Source organism: Drosophila biarmipes, chromosome 2R (genome assembly GCF_025231255.1).
Source record: "Drosophila biarmipes strain raj3 chromosome 2R, RU_DBia_V1.1, whole genome shotgun sequence".
Taxonomy (NCBI): Eukaryota; Metazoa; Arthropoda; class Insecta; order Diptera; family Drosophilidae; genus Drosophila; species Drosophila biarmipes.
The window spans coordinates 19,131,484-19,149,655 of NC_066615.1; the positions used below are offsets into that span (position 1 = coordinate 19,131,484).

General features: G+C 46.4%; 3 protein-coding genes across 8 annotated transcripts; 1 reads left to right on the plus strand and 2 right to left on the minus strand.

Annotated features, from left to right (window-relative positions):
* Positions 1–204: 204 nt before the first annotated feature.
* Positions 205–16,549, minus strand: LOC108022717 (dystrobrevin beta). Of its 5 annotated transcripts, XM_050888217.1 has the most exons (10): positions 15,994–16,549; positions 5,057–5,419; positions 4,862–4,947; positions 3,976–4,805; positions 3,307–3,910; positions 2,858–3,025; positions 2,493–2,570; positions 1,889–2,197; positions 1,403–1,446; positions 205–1,131 (listed from the first exon to the last, which is right to left on the minus strand). In XM_050888217.1, exons 2-10 carry the CDS (start codon positions 5,389–5,391, stop codon positions 1,066–1,068), a joined length of 2,520 nt encoding a protein of 839 aa, XP_050744174.1. In that variant the 5' UTR covers positions 5,392–5,419; positions 15,994–16,549; the 3' UTR covers positions 205–1,065. The 5 variants fall into 5 exon arrangements, with proteins under 5 accessions (XP_050744174.1, XP_016947289.1, XP_050744175.1 ...); XM_017091800.3 differs by lacking the exons at positions 1,889–2,197; positions 2,493–2,570 and having other exon boundaries at positions 15,994–16,548; XM_050888218.1 differs by lacking the exons at positions 1,403–1,446; positions 1,889–2,197; positions 2,493–2,570 and having other exon boundaries at positions 15,994–16,548.
* On the plus strand, positions 12,515–13,229 carry LOC108022718 (keratin-associated protein 5-8). Of its 2 annotated transcripts, none has more exons than XM_017091802.3 (2): positions 12,515–12,680; positions 12,731–13,229. In XM_017091802.3, exon 2 carries the CDS (start codon positions 12,740–12,742, stop codon positions 13,109–13,111), a length of 372 nt encoding a protein of 123 aa, XP_016947291.1. In that variant the 5' UTR covers positions 12,515–12,680; positions 12,731–12,739; the 3' UTR covers positions 13,112–13,229. The 2 variants fall into 2 exon arrangements, with proteins under 2 accessions (XP_016947291.1, XP_016947292.1); XM_017091803.3 differs by having other exon boundaries at positions 12,529–12,680; positions 12,735–13,229.
* A 551-nt stretch (positions 16,550–17,100) lies between the features above and the next one.
* LOC108022275 (transmembrane protein 18) lies at positions 17,101–18,048 on the minus strand. The gene is made up of 4 exons (XM_017091133.3): positions 17,878–18,048; positions 17,696–17,813; positions 17,473–17,621; positions 17,101–17,417 (listed from the first exon to the last, which is right to left on the minus strand). Exons 1-4 carry the CDS (start codon positions 17,935–17,937, stop codon positions 17,286–17,288), a joined length of 459 nt encoding a protein of 152 aa, XP_016946622.1. The 5' UTR covers positions 17,938–18,048; the 3' UTR covers positions 17,101–17,285.
* Between the last annotated feature and the right edge of the window lie 124 nt (positions 18,049–18,172).

Below are 18,172 nucleotides of genomic sequence, written 5' to 3' on the forward strand. Positions count from 1 at the left end.
GGCTTCTAGCACAACACCGTACCAGCTACGCTCCAAGATCGCAATCTTACTTTAGAGATCCAGAGTGCCCAAAGCTTATTGTTCGGGAATTTAAATCGGGTATATAATATGGACCGAATGTCCGCTCTGAACTCAATTGAAACTTGAATTAAACCGCTTTGCAGAAGGTAATTCAATCCCCAATTAACACAACAAACCATCAACTGTGATTGTTTAAAATGCCTTTTTATTTAGCTTTCTCTTTTGTAGTATTATTCAGTAGTTATGTATAAGTTCTATAAATGTCGGATTTTCTCTATCTCGTGCACTATGCCGTTACGATTATATGGTATAACTTTTCTTGTATGAATGCATATTATAAATGGATAATATATAAATCGTGTTTTGTTTTCCTTTCGTTTTTAGTGTTTAACATTGGGTTTTGTTGTGGCTCAAATAGTTGTTGGCTTTACCGTATCTCAAGGTGTTTAATGTGTGTATAATGTTTAGCATTTAGAATTTGATTTTAGGTTCTCAACAAGTTGCTAGTTATTAAGTACATAATATGTAAATGTCTATATCGTATTTGTATTACGCATTACGTGATTTGATTTTCAATTTGTTAAGTTTCATGGTAATAAATAACCGCTGCCGCGGGCGCTTACAAAATCTAAAAGCCAATTACGAAATCGTGGAAACCTAAAATTAAAACGCCATACCTCCTATTGCCCCTTAGCAATACGTACGATCGTAAAAGTTTCAACGAGATTCAATGGATTTGCGACTTCGAAGAGCAGTGCAACTGCAAGTCTTGTTTATCAGCTATATTCATATGCTTTGCTTCGATAAAATAATCGTATATATGTTTACATTTACGCAGATACCAAACTTCAAGGTATAAATTATAATGATTAGGGTGGTGTAGGCTACGGCTCCGTAAAGTAATCAATAAATAAATTGCTCTAAGTCAACGTATGAGTTAAGGTAGGGTAAAAAGCTAAGCGAGAGTTCGTCCTCATCCGACTGTCCAGCTGCCTCCGGAGATTCCCAGTCCTGCTGCTTCCACTGGTCCACTGCTGGCGGTCCTTAGTTCTTTTGCGAATTAAGACTCCATTGTGCAAACTGCTCCTGCCATTGGCTATTCGCATTTGCCTGTGGAAACACATAGGACTCTAGTTAAAATCAGGTATTACAACACATTCTTCCATTAAATCGTACTCAAGTTAAAGTCTCTGGCATGCAAAGGCAATTGAAATATGGCAATCACTACACTAGCTACGGGATATAGATATATAGTTCGTTTATTTGGGTATATCGAGTGCATGTATGTATATAGAGGAGAGAGATAAATAGGATAGACAACGGCAAAGAACAACATCTAGATCAACAACAATGAGCAGGATTTCGTGGCGAAATCCTTTACCTTTTCGTTCCACTCTTGGTTATACGATTGAGATTCGTCGAAATCTGAAATTGATCAAGTTTGCGGTAAACATATGGATTATCGTTAGAGGCACTAGTTTAAATCAGACAATTTAGTCGAATCCTTTGAGTCAAGCAGCCAACGTGAATCAAATCTAGAGACTAACTAGGATGGACTGACTGAGATTGAGATAGAGAGACGATTTTGAGAGTGCAGCGATGAAGATGAGCGCTATATGTTAGAGCTAGAGAAGTAACTATTGATAGATAGCCCCGGCTTGAGATCTACCTGCGCAGTGGAGTGGAGATTCGTGAGTCGAGCGAGCTAGGATGGTCTAGAGGCAGTAGATTCGGCATATTTTACCTGATCGGAGAGTACATATATGTTTTTGGTAACCTACGACGGCACACAACACTCTTTATATATTCAGACTATACTTCATGATATAAGCGTGCATGATCAGCTGCAGTTCATCGATTGTCTCACCGATCTCGTGCAGCGCCGGGAAGCCGGCCTGCTCGTCGTCGATGAACAACTCCGGGTGGTTGCGGTAGCCCAGGATGCGGTTCACCTGCGACAGCTCCTCGCCCTGCCCGAACGTGTAATCGAAGTGGTCCTCCTCGGGAATGTTAGTGCTGAGATACGGGGTATATGGGTCCCCGAAGGGAGCTGCTGCTCCCTCGCACTCGAGATCCTCGTCGGTGCGGAACACCTCCTCGTACTCCCCGCACTCGCAGTCGTTGCACTCGCACTGACTCGAGTCCTCCGACTCGCCGCCCTCGATGTGTCGGAATTCTTGATCGGTTTTGGTTTTGTTTGTGGGTTATTTGGTTTTTGTTTGGTTTGGAAGGCAGGGTGGGCCCCCGATTTTTGACATACAGAAGAAATGAGCGAAAATTATAAGGGGCAACTAACCAAACCGGGGATAAGCTCAATATTTGCAGCATTTTTTCTTATGCCGTCTATTGGGGAAATAATCTAAAATCAAACGGTTTAAGAAAACAAAGAAAACAAAAGGGAAAAGTGCTCGCTTTAGAGAAGAACAAAGGAGGAGGTTCGTATCGGATCGATGCAGCCCGGGACAACTTACCCAGTGGCATGATGAAGCGAGCCTGCGGCAGGGAGCTGCTGCCCGTCGCCTGGGCCCCCAGATTGGCCCTTCCCCGTCCTGGAAATGGATGCGAGACCCAAAGACAATACGCACACCGAAAAAGAACACGGATAAGCACAGAGTGAAACATTCCAGTTGGAGCGGGGTTTGTGTTTTGGTTTTGCTTGGTGGCTCTAGAAGCAGTGCTACTACGAGTTCTACGTGCTGGTGCAGTGCAGACCACCATTCACGAGCATCATTAAGAGGAGCAGGAGCAGGATCAGCCGATGCAGATGCAGTTGCAGTTGCAGATTCAGAAGCGAAAGCGGTTGGTAGGATGAGGAGGATCGAGTCCAACGATTTACCTGCGTTCAGGTCGCTGACCATGTGGGAAATGGCCGACGTTAGGTGATCGGCGGCCTCATTGAGCTCCGCGTCGGGATTCGGTATCGGATTCTGGAGCGGAATCGGATTGAGGCTGGGAATGGCACTGACATGGGCAGTGGCAGTGGTGGTGCGCATTGGCGGTGGCGCTGCGAAGGCGAAGCGATCAAGAAACGAGTGTGTTTTTTGGCGTGAGAGCGTGTGTTTTGGTGGTGATTGGTCAGGTGATATCGGGTATCAGGTATTTGGTGTGTTTTGTTTTGCCAGTGGCGGTGTTCCCGCGGTTTATACGATTAATATCTGTCCGAGAACCCAGGCCTAAACTCTCTCGCGTTAACCAATTGCAGACTCAGGGGAGCTCAAAATTTGGACATGACCGAACCTAATCGAAAAGTATCCCAGGAGTCATACCCTCCGCATCCCTACTCACTTGCACTTCCGTTGGCGGCGAAGGCGCTGCGCATGTCGCTGCTGATCTGGTTGAGCTGATCCAGCTGGCTCTGGCTGAATGGACCATGGCCATGTGCCTGCTGCTGCTGTTGTTGTTGCTGCTGCTGGAGGAGTTGCTGCTGGGTGGGCCTGCCTCCGCCTCCTCCTCCGGCCATTGGATGCTGCTGCATCTGCTGGGCGTGCAGGGCACTCATGGGTGAGGTGCCCAGGATGCCAGCTCCTCCGGGCATTGGTGGAGATTTCCCAGAGCGAGGACTCGAGTTTGGCGTGGAGCGGGGCGAAGCGGTTTGTTGGTTCTTAAGCATACGCATCAGTCCCTCCAGCTGTTCCATTAGCTGTCGTCGCGAATCCTGCAGGGCACCAAGGTGACCCTCCAGCTCTCCCTTCCGCTGCCGCAAGGCGCGCAGTTCGTTGATCAGCGCCGGATTCTCCGGGGCCATCTGCTCCGTCTCCTGCTGACGCCTTAGGCGCGCTATCTCCCGCATTATCTCCTTGTTCTTGGACTCTAGTTGGGCAATCAGTTCGCGCTGGGCTCGCGAGTTGTCTGTGCCAATGGGTGTGGCATTGTCTGGCAAGTTGGAGGGCTATATTTATGGGAAAACAGATATTAGAAGGCATTCCAAATACCCCGTCGTTTCACCACACTCACCGCTCGGTTCTCCTGGGCCAATCTGGCGGCATAGCGGGCAATCAGGCGGTGCTCCTCATCGTTGGCGGAGGCGGCTGCCACGCGGGACATGGTGGTGCCGGCAGTGCCGCTGGCGCTGTCCAGACTGCGGCCTGTGGCCCGCGAGTCGAGCGTGCTGGAGCGATCGAAGAGGCCATGCTGGCCCGGTATGCCCGGATGCCCGGGGCCGTGGTGGCCATGTACGAGGCCCGAGGGGTCCGAGAAGCCGTTGTGCGAGGGCAGCGGCGAGGGCGGCACGATGTGCGACAGGTTGAGCGTCTTCTCCGGCTGGTCGGGGAAGCGGGGTAGCACCTGCACCGTCTTCTCGGGCACACAGCGGAAGCTCTTGCGCAGCGAGTGACCGATCTGTTTGCTGGGCGACTTGTAGCTCGAGTACTCCTTGACCTCGTGATCGTTCTGGTGGTTCAGCGATGTCTTGCCGTGCCAGAAGCACTCCTGACACAACTGGTAGGCGTGACACCGCTGACAGCGATAACGAAACCCAGTGAAGTTTTCCTTGTGGCAAACAGAGCAGACAGTCGGATGCACAATGGTCTCCACGGTGGCCAGCCGGTGCACCAGCGGCAGCCAGACGAGGCAGGACGGCCCCGGCTCGGACATCAGCGTGGCCATAAAGTCGTTCACCGTCACCTTGTTCTCGGCCGGGAAGATCTCCTCCTCGAGCCCCTCCTTGTAGTGGAATGTGGGCGACTCGTACACGGCCGCCGGCAGGGCCAGCACCTCGCGCAGGAACTCGCTCAGCTTCCAGGCCACCAGCTGGCCAGCGCCGTCCGAGATCTGCGAGAAAATGTCTGTGAAAGAAAGGGAGGTTTAATATAACAGTTTCAAGGATTCTCAAGATACTCACATCTTAGTTTGTCCACCAGTTTGCCGGAGCACATGGTGGCCAGGGCCACTTTGATGGAGAACACGCGAATCTTTCCAGAATTATCACTGCAAGGGAAGAAACGACTTGGGTGAGTTTTGTTAAAGAACTGTCGTATAACTAGTATATATACAAGACCTTCATCTTCTAAAGACTTCGCAGATCCAGGAAACTTACCTTGTGTAGGCAGCTAGCAGCCAGTTGAGCAGCAGACCCGCCTTGGAGTCCACGGGCACCTGCTGGGCGGTGGGCAGGCGCTTGTTGAGGTTGTGGTAGAGCGAGGAGACCAGGGTTTCCAGCCTGGCCACGCTCACCTCGCTCTGCGGCTCTAGGGTGTTCAGTCCATTCTCGCGGAACGCCTCGATCACATTCCATATGTCCACCAAATGGAGGTTCGTGGACTTCTGTATGTAGCGCAGCTTGGAGGCGGTGCGATAGGATGCAAATCGAATGGAGTCGAAGGTCTGCAGGCGCAGGTCCTGCAGGATGGCCACACGCGGCTCCATCTCCATTTCTGATCCTCTGCTGCTCCCGATATGCCTGCAATTTAATTAAAGCATATGCATTATAATAAGCATAATCGTAAATAGTTATAGAGCTCTGCATGAGCAGCTAAGTGGGTCAGAGGTGGGGGATTGGAAGCAGGAATGCTGTGCCTCCGCATAGGGATTCCCTGCCTGCGTGGGGAGTCTATTCAAACCTCCACTCAGGCCCCCTTGCCACATATCCCATTGTGTTTGGCGTCTGGCTTCGACAAGCTCGTTGTCAATGCACTGGAAAATTTAAATGCAGATTAGAGAATTTAAAATCAGTTCCGATGTCATGAAAAGCTAAGTATAAACAACTTTTCAGGCAGACTTTCGAGATTTCATTAATCATTGTCTTATGATTCACTTTCTTGGAAACTGTGCGTTCGATTGGCAAATCTCAAAATCTGATTTTAGAATTTTTGCAAGTGTGATAAAATCGTCTAGTGGCTGTTGCTGCAACCCTGCTGGCGGCCATGGCCGGAAACGGAAGTGAGCAATCCAGGGAGTCAGACGGGGAGTCCCCGCGCCGTGCGTCCCCAGCTAGTTTGTAAAACAAAGCGAATTTAATAATCCGCCTAGGCGATAAAAGTTTTCGCTCTCGGATAAACCGCTTTGCCAGTCCAATTAATCGTCAAGTATGCCCCGCAGCTCCCCTTCTTCCGGCGGAGCATCCTCGTCACATCCTCGAAGCATTCATAATCATCCACGCCAGAAGGGTGTCGACAACTCCAGAAGTTGCTGTCACATCACGCTTCTCGTTCCCCCGTTTTCGCAATTGATTTTCCATCTTTCATGAGAGGGAGAATAAAAAAAAAGAATGTCCTTGGAAAATAGCAAGTAGACATCTCTGAGTCATCATACGAAAATAATCAGAGAACTTTTCTGTGCGGATCTGGTTTCCACTTCTGCCTCACAATGCCAACATATGTCCCATCCTGCCTGCCATGTCCTTTCATCATCCAGATCCCGAGCTGGCCAATTTAAACAAGCATTCTCATTTAAATGCCGCTTCCTTTTTCCTGCTGCCCTCTGTCGACTAAATGATAGTGTTATTACAAGGCGGGGAAATGCGGTGGCAGGGGCTGCCCAAACTGAAATTCAATTTCAAACTGCAAACTGTGAATGGAACTGGAGACGAGATGATGAGGTTGGTGACGGGAATGGGAACGAGATGCACTGGGAGATAAAGCGTACCACCTTTTCAACAGATTTCTACAAAAAGTATTCTGGAGTGCAACACTTTTATATGTGAAATATTATTTATTTCGGTTTCTAAGAGTATGCAACAATATATTTTATGCTTAGAAGGGAAATGAATTCATTCAAAAAGGCGAGTATTCTGTTTCGCTGCATACTTTTAGGCACCTAAAAAACATTAAAAGAGATTTAATAACCTTAGTAACCATCTCAATTCGAATATATTTTTAAATTTTAGCAAATTTTGCTATTTAGAAGTCAAAAGGTAACCCTCGAAAGAAAGGACAGTAATATCCGAAAACACAATTAGTGTGATATCTAACTAACATTTGTCTCGTCCTCGCACTAGCACACTCACAAATTCTTGGGGCACGAAGCGAATGCTCTGCAAACATTTGCGCTCGAAAGTATGCAACAAGACCTGGCTGAATAATTTTAGTTTGGCCAGGAAGAGGAGGAGTACGCAGACGAGATTGGCAGAGGAGCAAGGGGGTGCCAGGAAGGGGTTGGGGAATTCCGCATTGCCAGCGGCTGCTGCAGTTTTGGTGCTGCCACTCGCCCCGAGCGTTGACATCCTGCTGCTCCTCGCATGAGCGTCTGCCAAGTGGCCACCCACCGATTATACCCACACTGAAAAAAGTGTAGATCAACAAAGTGTGCAAAAGTATGCCTTGGTTGACTAAGGATAAAAGCCCACAGTCGAAAGTCCATTTACACAGCATACTTTTGGGCACCTTTTTTTGTCGTTCCAGATTTCTAAAGATTTACATTTCTAACCAAATCTCTGATTATAAATTCAAGAAAAAGAAAAAGGTTCGGAAAACAAAAAAAATCGAATGCTTTTATAATTCACAAAATAAGAACAATTAGATCTTTATAGCATACAACCGGATACATTTTAAGGCGGTTTCCAACTAATTTTCTGTTAATTCCCCAAATCTGTTTAGAGGTAAAACCCAAAAATATAGGATAAGACTTCTACAGTAATTCACTTTAAAACTCTATGGTTACAGTTTAAAATATATAACTGTTATAAAACGATTGTGTCCTATCTCAATCCTTTTCTCTCAGTGAACCCTAAGGGGGTTAAGGAGGCTAGGGGTGTGCGTCCCTATTCGTGTCATTCGGAGATCTCTGCACTAAGAATTCTCTTTTTTCCGTGTCGACAGCATATTAAATTCCATTGCTAAAGTCCCAAAACACCTCCTCGTTCTTTGGGGATTTGCCCAATTGCAACCGCAATTGTTGGCAGCTTTTGTTGTGGTCAGCCTGCAGTTCAATTCATGCAGATTTCCTACTTGTTTTACATATTTCTATTGTCTATTGTTTATATTTTTTGCCACCATTTATTTACAAGCGCCCCCTTTTAAATAACAAGCCTTCTGGGCAAACTCTTCTAAGCTAAACTGGTGCTGGCGACACTTTTGATGGGACTTTTGCTGGAAATTTAAGTTGAAGTCATTAAATTCAGTTTGTATGCCAGAAGTTTGGACCTCATTACCGGCAAACTGCAATTTGCGATTGAACCGGGCTTAAGTTCGGCCCCAAATGGGAAATGGGTCGAGCTAAATGATGTGATGCAGCAGAGGCAGCTGGAGAATCAGACAAATATAGTATACATTTTATTTAAGTACGAACGTATTTTAAAAATGAGGTCAGCCTTCACCGTCAGAACTGTGAATGCAAAACATTTGTATGCATTTATTAGATAATCCGGTGAGCTCTGGGCTTTCGATATTGTTAATTGAATGGAAAAGAGAAAGCAAGTCCATCAGATGCCAAACAAATGTCGACGTTGAGGCAACAAAACAAAGCTCAAAGCTTTATTAGTTGTGGCATTAAAAGGCAGTATAATGCACATAAAATATTGAATAAAAGCAGACACGTTGCCATAAATGTGGCCCAGAGCCTGTTTGGTTGATTTCTCCATTAGCCTGAATAAAATTGCGTCCTTGTTTATTTGCAATTTTAATGATGTAAGTTTTTCCCTGTGGCATAGCCCTAAAGTTGTGTAAAAGTGGTCAAAATAATCCTTTCACAGCCATTAAACAAGAAAAGAATAAATCCATTTAATTAGCATATCAGCAGAAGGGGATAATGTTTTCCCTTATGCAGCAGGAACTTTAAATCAGCCGTCTAAATAGCCAGCCATCGGACCATCCATCACCGGCATGGACGACCCCAGGTGAACCCAAAAGGAACTCCGGGGACAGGTAAGTCAGGACTCACGTTGATGCTCAATTTACTAACTGAGCAGAAAGAAACTAAAAAAACAGACGACGAGCAAAGCGGAGAAACCGCATGGATGAAATATGAATAGCAAGAAGGGCGAGGACGATAGCGTGTCCAGGACCTGCATCAAAGTACTCCCCATTCCCATCCCCATCCCCATCCCCAACCCCACCCACTTCCACATTTTCCTTTTGCTGTGCGCTTTTCCCGCAGCACAGCACAAAAATTAAACAAGTTTCAGCTGAACGTCCTCCGCGTCCTGGGATTCCTGGCCAGGACCTGGGAGTCCCGGCAGTCCTGTGAGCACGGGGTGCTGCTGTTTTATGCCATTTGCGTGCCTGGGAAATCAAAGCCAAACAACCGGCTCCAACGATGATAACTGGGCACATAATTTGCAATTTCAGAGCGGGGGGCGAACAGGATTTATTCCGTGTTAATTCCGACTTTTCCGCTTTTGCAGCAACAGCAGGACAGGAGATTGCATGTCTGGTCGAATTGATCAGCTCGAATCGCTGGCCGAGGCAATAACCTTTTGTCCTAGCTCCCAGGTCGCAGGCTCGAAATATGGCCAAAGGTACAAGGCTGGCTGGGACTACAGGTAAGTTAATTGAAAAATTGAGCCAACAGTGGATGTGCATATGCTCCATTTGGCATAATTGATGGGTCTTGCAAGGGAAGTCGCATAACTCGGATGGGCTCACACAGGAAAAAAAAATTGAAGTAAAAGGGCAAAATATTAAATATTCAAGAGGCTTCATACGATTCTTATATCTTTTAAGTTTAACAAACTAACTTAACTAACTCACTTATTTGAGAAGGAAACTTTCTTGAAATCAAGACAACTCTTTTTCTTACCTTTTTGAGAGGAAAACGCTCTTGAAATCAAGAAGAAAGCGATATTGTTTTTGAGAAGAAGGGTTTTTGAGGCGAAATCAGTCTCGCTAAGCACAAATACTGCATCTTCAATTTATGATTGAATGGATCGGTACACTATTAAGTGAGTAAGCAGGTGTGAAAGTAGTAAAAATAAGATATAGCTTCTTTAGGAATGTATATAGGGGTAAAACCAAAATTCGTGTTTACTGCTCATTTGAGCCATAAAAGCCAACTGATGGAAACACTGTCAAACGGGCAATGTCGCGCTGATATGCCGTAGATAATACTGTATGATAACCAATTCTGTTGATATATATTTTTCAGCGTGCTGCCAAGCATCAAAGCCAAACGAAATTAGTCCATGAGCACAACAAAAGCTGGGCACAAGCCAGAAAGCGAGCCCGGCCGGCTCCCGATGGAAGGAAGTGGTGCCCCAGTTAGACGAGGCAACTGTCATCAGCCTCGTCAGAATGCGCAGGCGGAGTAATTATGTGTACAGCCCGTAATGGGAGCATGCAGGAAGGGACTGGCCTGGCATTGGGTATGGTGCAGTGGTGGTGCTGTGCCACTTACTGCACAAAACTCAACTGGCAGAGCCAAAGCGAAATGCACATTCCACGGCACCACAAAGCGCCATTAGTTGTCGCCGCTCAAGGATCTCCACAGGGATTGGAGGCCCCCACCAAGGAGGCGGTGGACAAAGTGTATACCGAAGGGCTTAAGAAACGGAGCCATTCGCTTTGTTTGAAGTTGTAGTGGCAGCTGACGCACTCTGAAGAGTTTACTGTGGCCATAATCCTCGGATCTGGGGGATTTACCTGTCCGCTCCTCGTTCGCCAAGCAGGTGGCTAAGAAGGTGCTGACAGCAATGCAGATGATGGCCCGCAGCCACCTGTCCAAGGTCAGATAAATCCCTCTTGAACGCGTTGATAAAAATAAGAGCTGGCTTGCAGTGTCTTTGCCTTTGATTGCATTAAACTGAAACTGTCAGCTGATAATACATTCTTTAAATAAGCATTCTTTTGGAATCAATATAATATAGTACACCCTAAGCTATACTTTTATTAGAGGAGCCAGCGATTTATTCAATCGTTATGAGTCTGCGACTTCGTGCATTAATCAACAACCTTGTTCTCAATAAATCAAAATATTTTAGAAAGTTGTAAAATAATGGCAAATAATTAAGCCAATATTAAATCATCTAAACACCGAGCCAAGCTAAATGTTTAATCAATTCGTTGTGAAATTTCTCTACTGCTTACTGCAAACAATCGAGGTAAATCAAGCTTAGTAACCGAAGAGTAAATTAGCATTCCAAAGTACATATGAACTGCATTATTCATTATTCCCAAGGGAAGTAGCTACGCATTCGCTAAGTTACCTGCACCTGCACGTGCAGTCCACAACACCCACCGCCCACAGATTAATGATTTGTAGAACGGCCCACACTTACGAGTGGTTGCAAATTCCTCTCGAACTATGCAAATTGCTCAGCTGAGCAGTAATTGATGGCAGTTTGCAGGGAGGGAATACACAATCAGATACCTCTGTGGAACCCAAAACACGGGGCGTGACAACCGGTGCCACACCAGACTTGTTCTGATCCATCGTTGACAATCCCCAGTAAAATTAGCACAGATGAGCGAACGATTCGCAGTAAATATTTTCCACTTTATCGCCCGAGTCACGCCCTATTTTTGGCATGTGAACGTGCGCTTTGCAGCGGAAAATCGAGGGAAAACAAAACCTAAGGCCGAGACAAATCGAGAATTTGGGAACCAAGCTGCAACCGTTCTAAACAGTCGGCTAATTGGCCAAACGAGTCGTGAATCAGCAGACAGACTGTCGCTCAAAGTGTGCCAAAGTGTTTGGCACAAGGGCACTAAAAACCGGAGGCAGCTGTGGGTGGCCTTCGGTTTTCATCTCTTTTTGGTTCGCCTGTGTTGTAACCGAATATGGGAAATTATTTCTAGTTTCAGTTTGGCTTCTGCCCACGCACTCGTAATCTCTTACGAAAGGGCAGCCGCACAGACACCAAAATAAGCACTCAGTGTGGGCAGTTTTTCTCATTTCACGATCCATTTGGACTGCCTTCCACTATCTCACGCGTTGATAACGATCTGCAAAGCAAACAGAGCGTAGACCGTAGCCAGCGATAAGATATATTCAGCTAAACCGAGCGAATCTCGTCGGGGGGCTGGAAAATTGTGCAATTTCTATTACTGTTCCTCCATTCCATTTTTTTGCCATGTCAACGACAAAAGTCGAGTCAATCAACTGCAATCGAAATGGGAGTGGAATCGGAATTGGAAATCGAATCCCAGTCAAAGAGGTTTTGCGGCAAAAAGGCAAACGGCAAAGAAAGCCCCACAAATCAATGCAGGCCAGGGCTAAAGTGGTCAAGTGGGCACCATCTCGTAGGGAAATCGCCGGCCCATTCTCCGGGGTTTCTGCTTACATTTTGCATAAATCTATAATGAGATTTGAAATGCAACTGTCACACATTATGGCATTGTTCACGACGTCGACCAATCAATGGAGCTTAGCAGAATGCCCCGATGGTGATATAAGCATGTGGGAAATGCCCTGCAAAAATCTGTCTTGCAATAAAAATGCTCATTAGCATGGGAATTCCGCGTTATGGCTTCCCAAATAAGCATCCAGCTAGTTCCAGAAAATGCTTTTCAAATGTATTAAATATCCCTGGCGTAAACATACCCAATTTATTTTCCCCATTTTCCCGAAAGCGGAAGTCGCATGCCCAAATATTTATTAGCCATGAACTGTGTTTACAAACAAAACGCGCCAGATGAAACGATAGCCCCCCCGTCGATCGGTTCCACACAGGGCTATATCTAGTTGGCTTTCGGCGCTGTATGGGAAATTACGAGGCAGTTTTTGGAGGCGATTATTGAAATTTCACCGATCAGCGAAGCTCCTTGGCCGCGCACCGTAAAGTCCAGAATGTGAGTATTTGGTCTTGTACGCGCGCCCATTGATGGACCCCCGATCCTAGACAGAGATCATGTGCAGCTGCGGGCAGTTCAATCCCTTCTACATCGGACCCTACCCGGAGTGCGCCTGCGGGGACTGTCCGTACGGCAAGTACTCGGGATTCACGCGATGCGGTTGGAGCGGCGGAAACGGACCCTTTGGCACCACCTTTGGCGATCGTTGCTGCGGGGATTCCAGGTACGGGGGAGGAGGAGGTGGTCCCAGCTGGAACCCCTTCTGTGCCCCATCCCATGGGTCCTCCTTTGGCTCGTCGTCCTGTGGTCCCCGCCGGGCCCAACCCTCCTGTCGGTCTCCTTGCCAAGCAGACTGCTGCATGATGTGCCCCAGCAGAGTTGGCTGCTGTGGCCAGTCCTGCGGCACATCCTGCTGTTCCTGCTTTTGAGCACTGTAATCCCACATCATCCCATCTATCTGTGCCCTCTGGACCTTACTGTGTGCGGTTAATTGGTTTCTTGAGCAAAATTGATTGTAAAACACGAACAATTATGGTGTGCCCTTTGGGTTGCGGGGGTTTATTAAGGGAACTGGCGGGCAACCGGTGGGTTTGCTCTAAAAATAACCAGATGCTTCACGCTCCAATCGCCAGCTAAAATCCCCGGTAATGGAATGCCCATACATGACTGCCCCTTGGTTATGGAACATAGCTGTCGCTTTCGATATCCGTGCCGCACATCGAATCGGGGGAGAGCCGGGGCGTCCAGGGGCATTCAGGGGAACTGGGAGCTGGAAAGGAGGTCGGCGCCGCTAAATGCGATTACAGCATAAACGATTAATTTTATTGCAGTTGGTGGGGACGCTTGTTCTATGCACTAATTAAAGCACAGTGGACAGGGGCGCAGGCGAGACTTCAAAGAAAGGGTTAATTGTGTGCTGCCCCACCGCCCTTCTTTCCGCTCTCTTGGTTTTCTGCATTTTTTCCGAGCCATCTTTTCCTTTGTCTCTTCCGGCCAGTTTTTTATGCCATTTTCTAGGCCGAAATTACTCCATGGCTGGAATTTACGGGGCAGCAAGTTCTTGTTCTGGTTTTCAGCGCTTCTATTGCCATTGTTGTGGCGGCTGTCATGTTGTGGGTGGCCGCACTCAACTCTGTTTGTTTGCCTTCTATGCTGCACTGGGTGTTTGTCGCTCTGCTCTTGTTTCCCCAGCGTTTTTTCATGTCACGCCTCATTTAGCTTTTCACAACATTTCCACATTTCCACCCACCCGGCCGGGTCGACACTCGGCACATACATATAGCACGTATCGCAGTCTCGGAAATATCTGGGGTTCTGGAGCAGTGGTGCCTAATACTCTGCACTCTCGGTTCTTAGCACACATCAAAATTAACCGAAATAACTAGTGGGGTGTGCGGATGCGTGTGTGCGGTGTGTGCGGTGTATCTGTGAACTAGATCAGGCCGCCGCGTCTCGAGATTGGAATGTCCCTGTTAATGAGCCGCAATATGTTCGGGTTAATTGAATCCGATCGAAGTTGCCGGGGAAATTATCAACAAATAGCCAATAAATAGTTTAAGATGTGGGGAAGAGATACATTGGCATGGGGATTCCCTGGGTTCCTAAGGCTTACCACAACAATCTACCACAAGTAATAAACATAAAATGTAGTTAGTTTCATAAGAATCTTATAAATCCAAGAGATACTATGTATGTTTACTCAGAAATAGTGTCACAACAAACTAATAAATTCCATGGAAATGATTGAAATCGGCTTTGATTTATGTCTTCACATAAGCTTGCCATTGCTTTTTCTAGAGTGGTTTCCCCTTTAGGAGCTTAAGTTACACCACTTTTATTATATTTTCAGACTACCCCTTGTTCTGTGATTTATGTAATCATAAAATTAAAAGATCGTTAACAGCGCAATGAGTCGTAAAAAAGGCCAATTAAAGCGAATGAAATCTGGCAAATTTCAAGCACACTCTCCTAGATAGGCTGCGAATCGGCTTTGATTTATTACCCTGCCGATAAAAGCAATGTTTTAATGCCTGTAGATAGATCGTCTTTGATGCTAAGTGCGCTTACTGATGCGAGGGAGTAGTATCTGCATCTGTATCTGAGCCTCGAAAGTGAAACTCGCAGATATCGGAGACTGCTCCGATCCATTTGAGACTCGTAGGTGCTTGGAATGCCGAGCTTGAGCTTCGTTTTTAACTTCGGCTGGGCGCACCTGCCCGTGCGCTCGCCCGCTCGCTCCCACCCGCAGCCCGCTCCCTGGCGCCCTCCCTGTCGCACCCGCGGGCTGGCCAGTGGGCCGGGCGAGCAGCCGCCGTTTTCAAATGCTAAAATTGGCGATTAGTCAAAATGATGTCACCGAGTTATTTTGATTGTTTTTTATACAATTTGCCTGAGTATTTATTTGCTTGACTTTGGCATTTTGGCGACATGCTGGCCATAAACTCGGTACTATTGTTTCCCCCTCGATATCACTGATTGCTCAAAAGGCGGGGGCAAGGCCAAGGTGATAAGCGATAAAAAGCGCTGGCGCTGACCCGTGGATCAGGCTACGTACAAATGTGTGAATTTTCATTAGCACGGCCGCCTGCCATATGGCGGGGCTGATCTAATCTTAATGGGTTAAAGGGTCTATTAATTAAGGAATGTGCTCGAAATTCGATGGGTTGTTTTTCATGTTTATATGAACTTTGAGGCCATTATTAATATTAGTTTTACTATATCATATAAGGCTAAAAAATGATAATATTATAGATAAATTAAGATATTTTAATCCATTTAGTCAATTATACATTTTTTTTGGTAATATCTCCAGGAAATTGATAAGTTCCTTAGAAACCCGAAGCATGCCCATGGTAATCTACTTAATATTCCTCATAGCAAGCACCCAAATATTTGATGGTGAATAGAAATCTATAGTGAGATATGATATAAAGGCGTGGCTAACCAATTGGAATGTCAGTAGATCATCCACACTTAATATATGGTTTCAAAACAGCTCAGACCCACACTTAGGCCCAACGAACGAAAATATTTGTAAACTGAATTCCAGCCGCAACCGCAAGCGGGGGCTGTGGGTGGCGGGCGAAAAGGGGGCCTGCGGGAGGGGCGGCCAAAGGGGGCAGACGCTTTTTATGAATGAACACTTTGCGCTGCGTCGCCAACGCGTCACTCATCCGAGTTGGGTTTCGGTATCGTGGAAATCTACTACGCCATTCGAATGACAAATCTTGGCAGCATTTTACGGCCGTCGTAATGGGCTCCTGGGGAATTCGGATAATGATGATCGGCGAATGGGCCCTTTGTTGTTTACCTCTTGTAATTAGCAACCTTTTTATGCGTCACTTTTTGTGGCTCTGCGCGGAGTTGCTGCTTCCTCTTGCCTCTTTCGCCTGCTCTTTGCACTTTCCTTGCCTTTCTTTCGTATTTTATTCTTCACCTGCTGTTTACACACAACAACTGGAGTTGCAAAAGTCGCTTTGGTTACCGAACGTGCAGGAGAGAGAGAGAGAGCGGGAGACGGAGACGGAGAGCCGAGATGCTGCGCCCTTTGGGCCTTGGCAAAAAATATGGTAACAGAAAACTTCTTTTTTCCGGGCTACGCTTGTGGGCCCAAAACACATACACACCGACCGCACTCGCGCACGCACACAGGCTCACTCGCAGGAAGCACGAAGCCTGGCTTGGAGCCGCACTTTAGGCTGCACTTTCGGGGGCTTGCCAGCGGGCAGAGGGTCGCGCGACTCCCGTGCAATTAGTCCCGTGCGAATGTCTTATCAACGGATTTTGTTTACCCGAAATTCACTTGCAACATTGCGCCGCGACACTGCCTCGACACCCACAAGCCAGCAACAACAACAGAAGCCTGTGCGCCAGAGTTACCAGCCACGGAAATGCTGCCGTGGCAGAAGATACTGGATTTAGTATTCTATTTTAGGGTGCGGTATTTTAAGGTCGACCTAGTCAGTGGTGCCACTCCGCTTTTTTCCCCTCAGATTTGAACTGAAGGTGACTGCGGGTAAAATTTAAACTAACGGACAGCGCAAATAGTTTATTTTTTTTTTAAATATTAAATAATTAAACTTTATTATACTTTTACATAATTTTGGGAGTGGCCTTACCCCTTAATTTTAGAATGAAAGGGTATACTACAATTGGGGCTTTACACAAATTTCAAACAGCTGTAGCATTACTATTCTCTACGAGACGTTCTTAATGTGGCAAAGAAAAAATTCAAAACTGCCACTGTCAGCTATTTGCAAATTTTTCCGAAATCACATTTGAAAAAACTCAAAATCTGACGTAAAAATAGCGATAATAACACCACTCTCAAGCAACTAACGATATTTTGGGTGAATAACTTGGCTATTTGAAAAGTTGTGTACATTTTATAAACTTTGCTTTCATAAAAAAAGAGGAATTTGGTTTTTCATATTTATTTGAATTTTATTAACGTAAGCCGGAAGCTTTGCAGACAACTATAACTAAATGGCAGCAAACTCTATTTGAAGCCTACAGTGCAACATCGTTGACTATGATATCCTGAAAGTACAATTCTCACAGCTCTGCTTGTGTTTTCAACTGCCTAGAAACTAAACTTATATTCTATTCCGTTTTGCCATGCTGCGCTGTGGCCTCCGAGTCAGCCTTATTTTGGCGTTCTTTTCGAATGCGCTCCTTGAGCTGGGCTGTTTTCAAAGTCACCATTAGCTGCGTGGAGTTGTACAGCCAGGTGCCCTAAAAAAAAGGAGATAATGAAAATACTCCCTGACTGGCAGTGATTTTCACTTACAATCAACAGCATACAGTTGAGCAGAATGGGAATTGAGAAAACTGTCGAGATAAAAAGCCCGTTGCTATCGAAGTATTGCTGCTTGGAGAAGGAACTCCAGTTCTGAGCGGCGTACTCATTGATGCTCTCGGTGAAGTAGACCGCCAGCACTGAGGAAGATAAGACACATGCAGAGATCAGAGGCTTTAATGGAGATACTGGGGAAAGCGCAGAGACCACGTACGCAGTACTAGGAAGAGGAACACCTGGAAGTTCGTGTTGTTCCGGCTGAGGAGCGCCGTGGTGGTGGTCAGGATATGCGCCAGTATAAGGCCAATGAGCCACGGATCCTTCCAATCGATCTGAAACACAAACAAGAAGCCAAGTTGGAGGACCTCCAACTGCTGAACCAAGCAAACCACTCACACTGAGCAGAAATGTCCAATAGCCGTTGACCTCGTTGACCTCGATTTGCCCAGGATGCATTGCGTGTGGTTGATAGATTAATAACAATGAAGGTTATCTGCAAATGAGTGCTTATTGCCAGAAATGTTCGAAAGCCGAGTCAAAACAAATATCACTGGCCATTCGCAGCGAACGGCTGACGTTCACCTGGCCGCGCCTTCATGGCGACCTTTGCACGTTCAAGCGGGCGCTTGACGATCTGGCAGCACGGCACCGCTGCTCGGAAAATCTTGCATCTGTTTTTTAGCTTTAACAG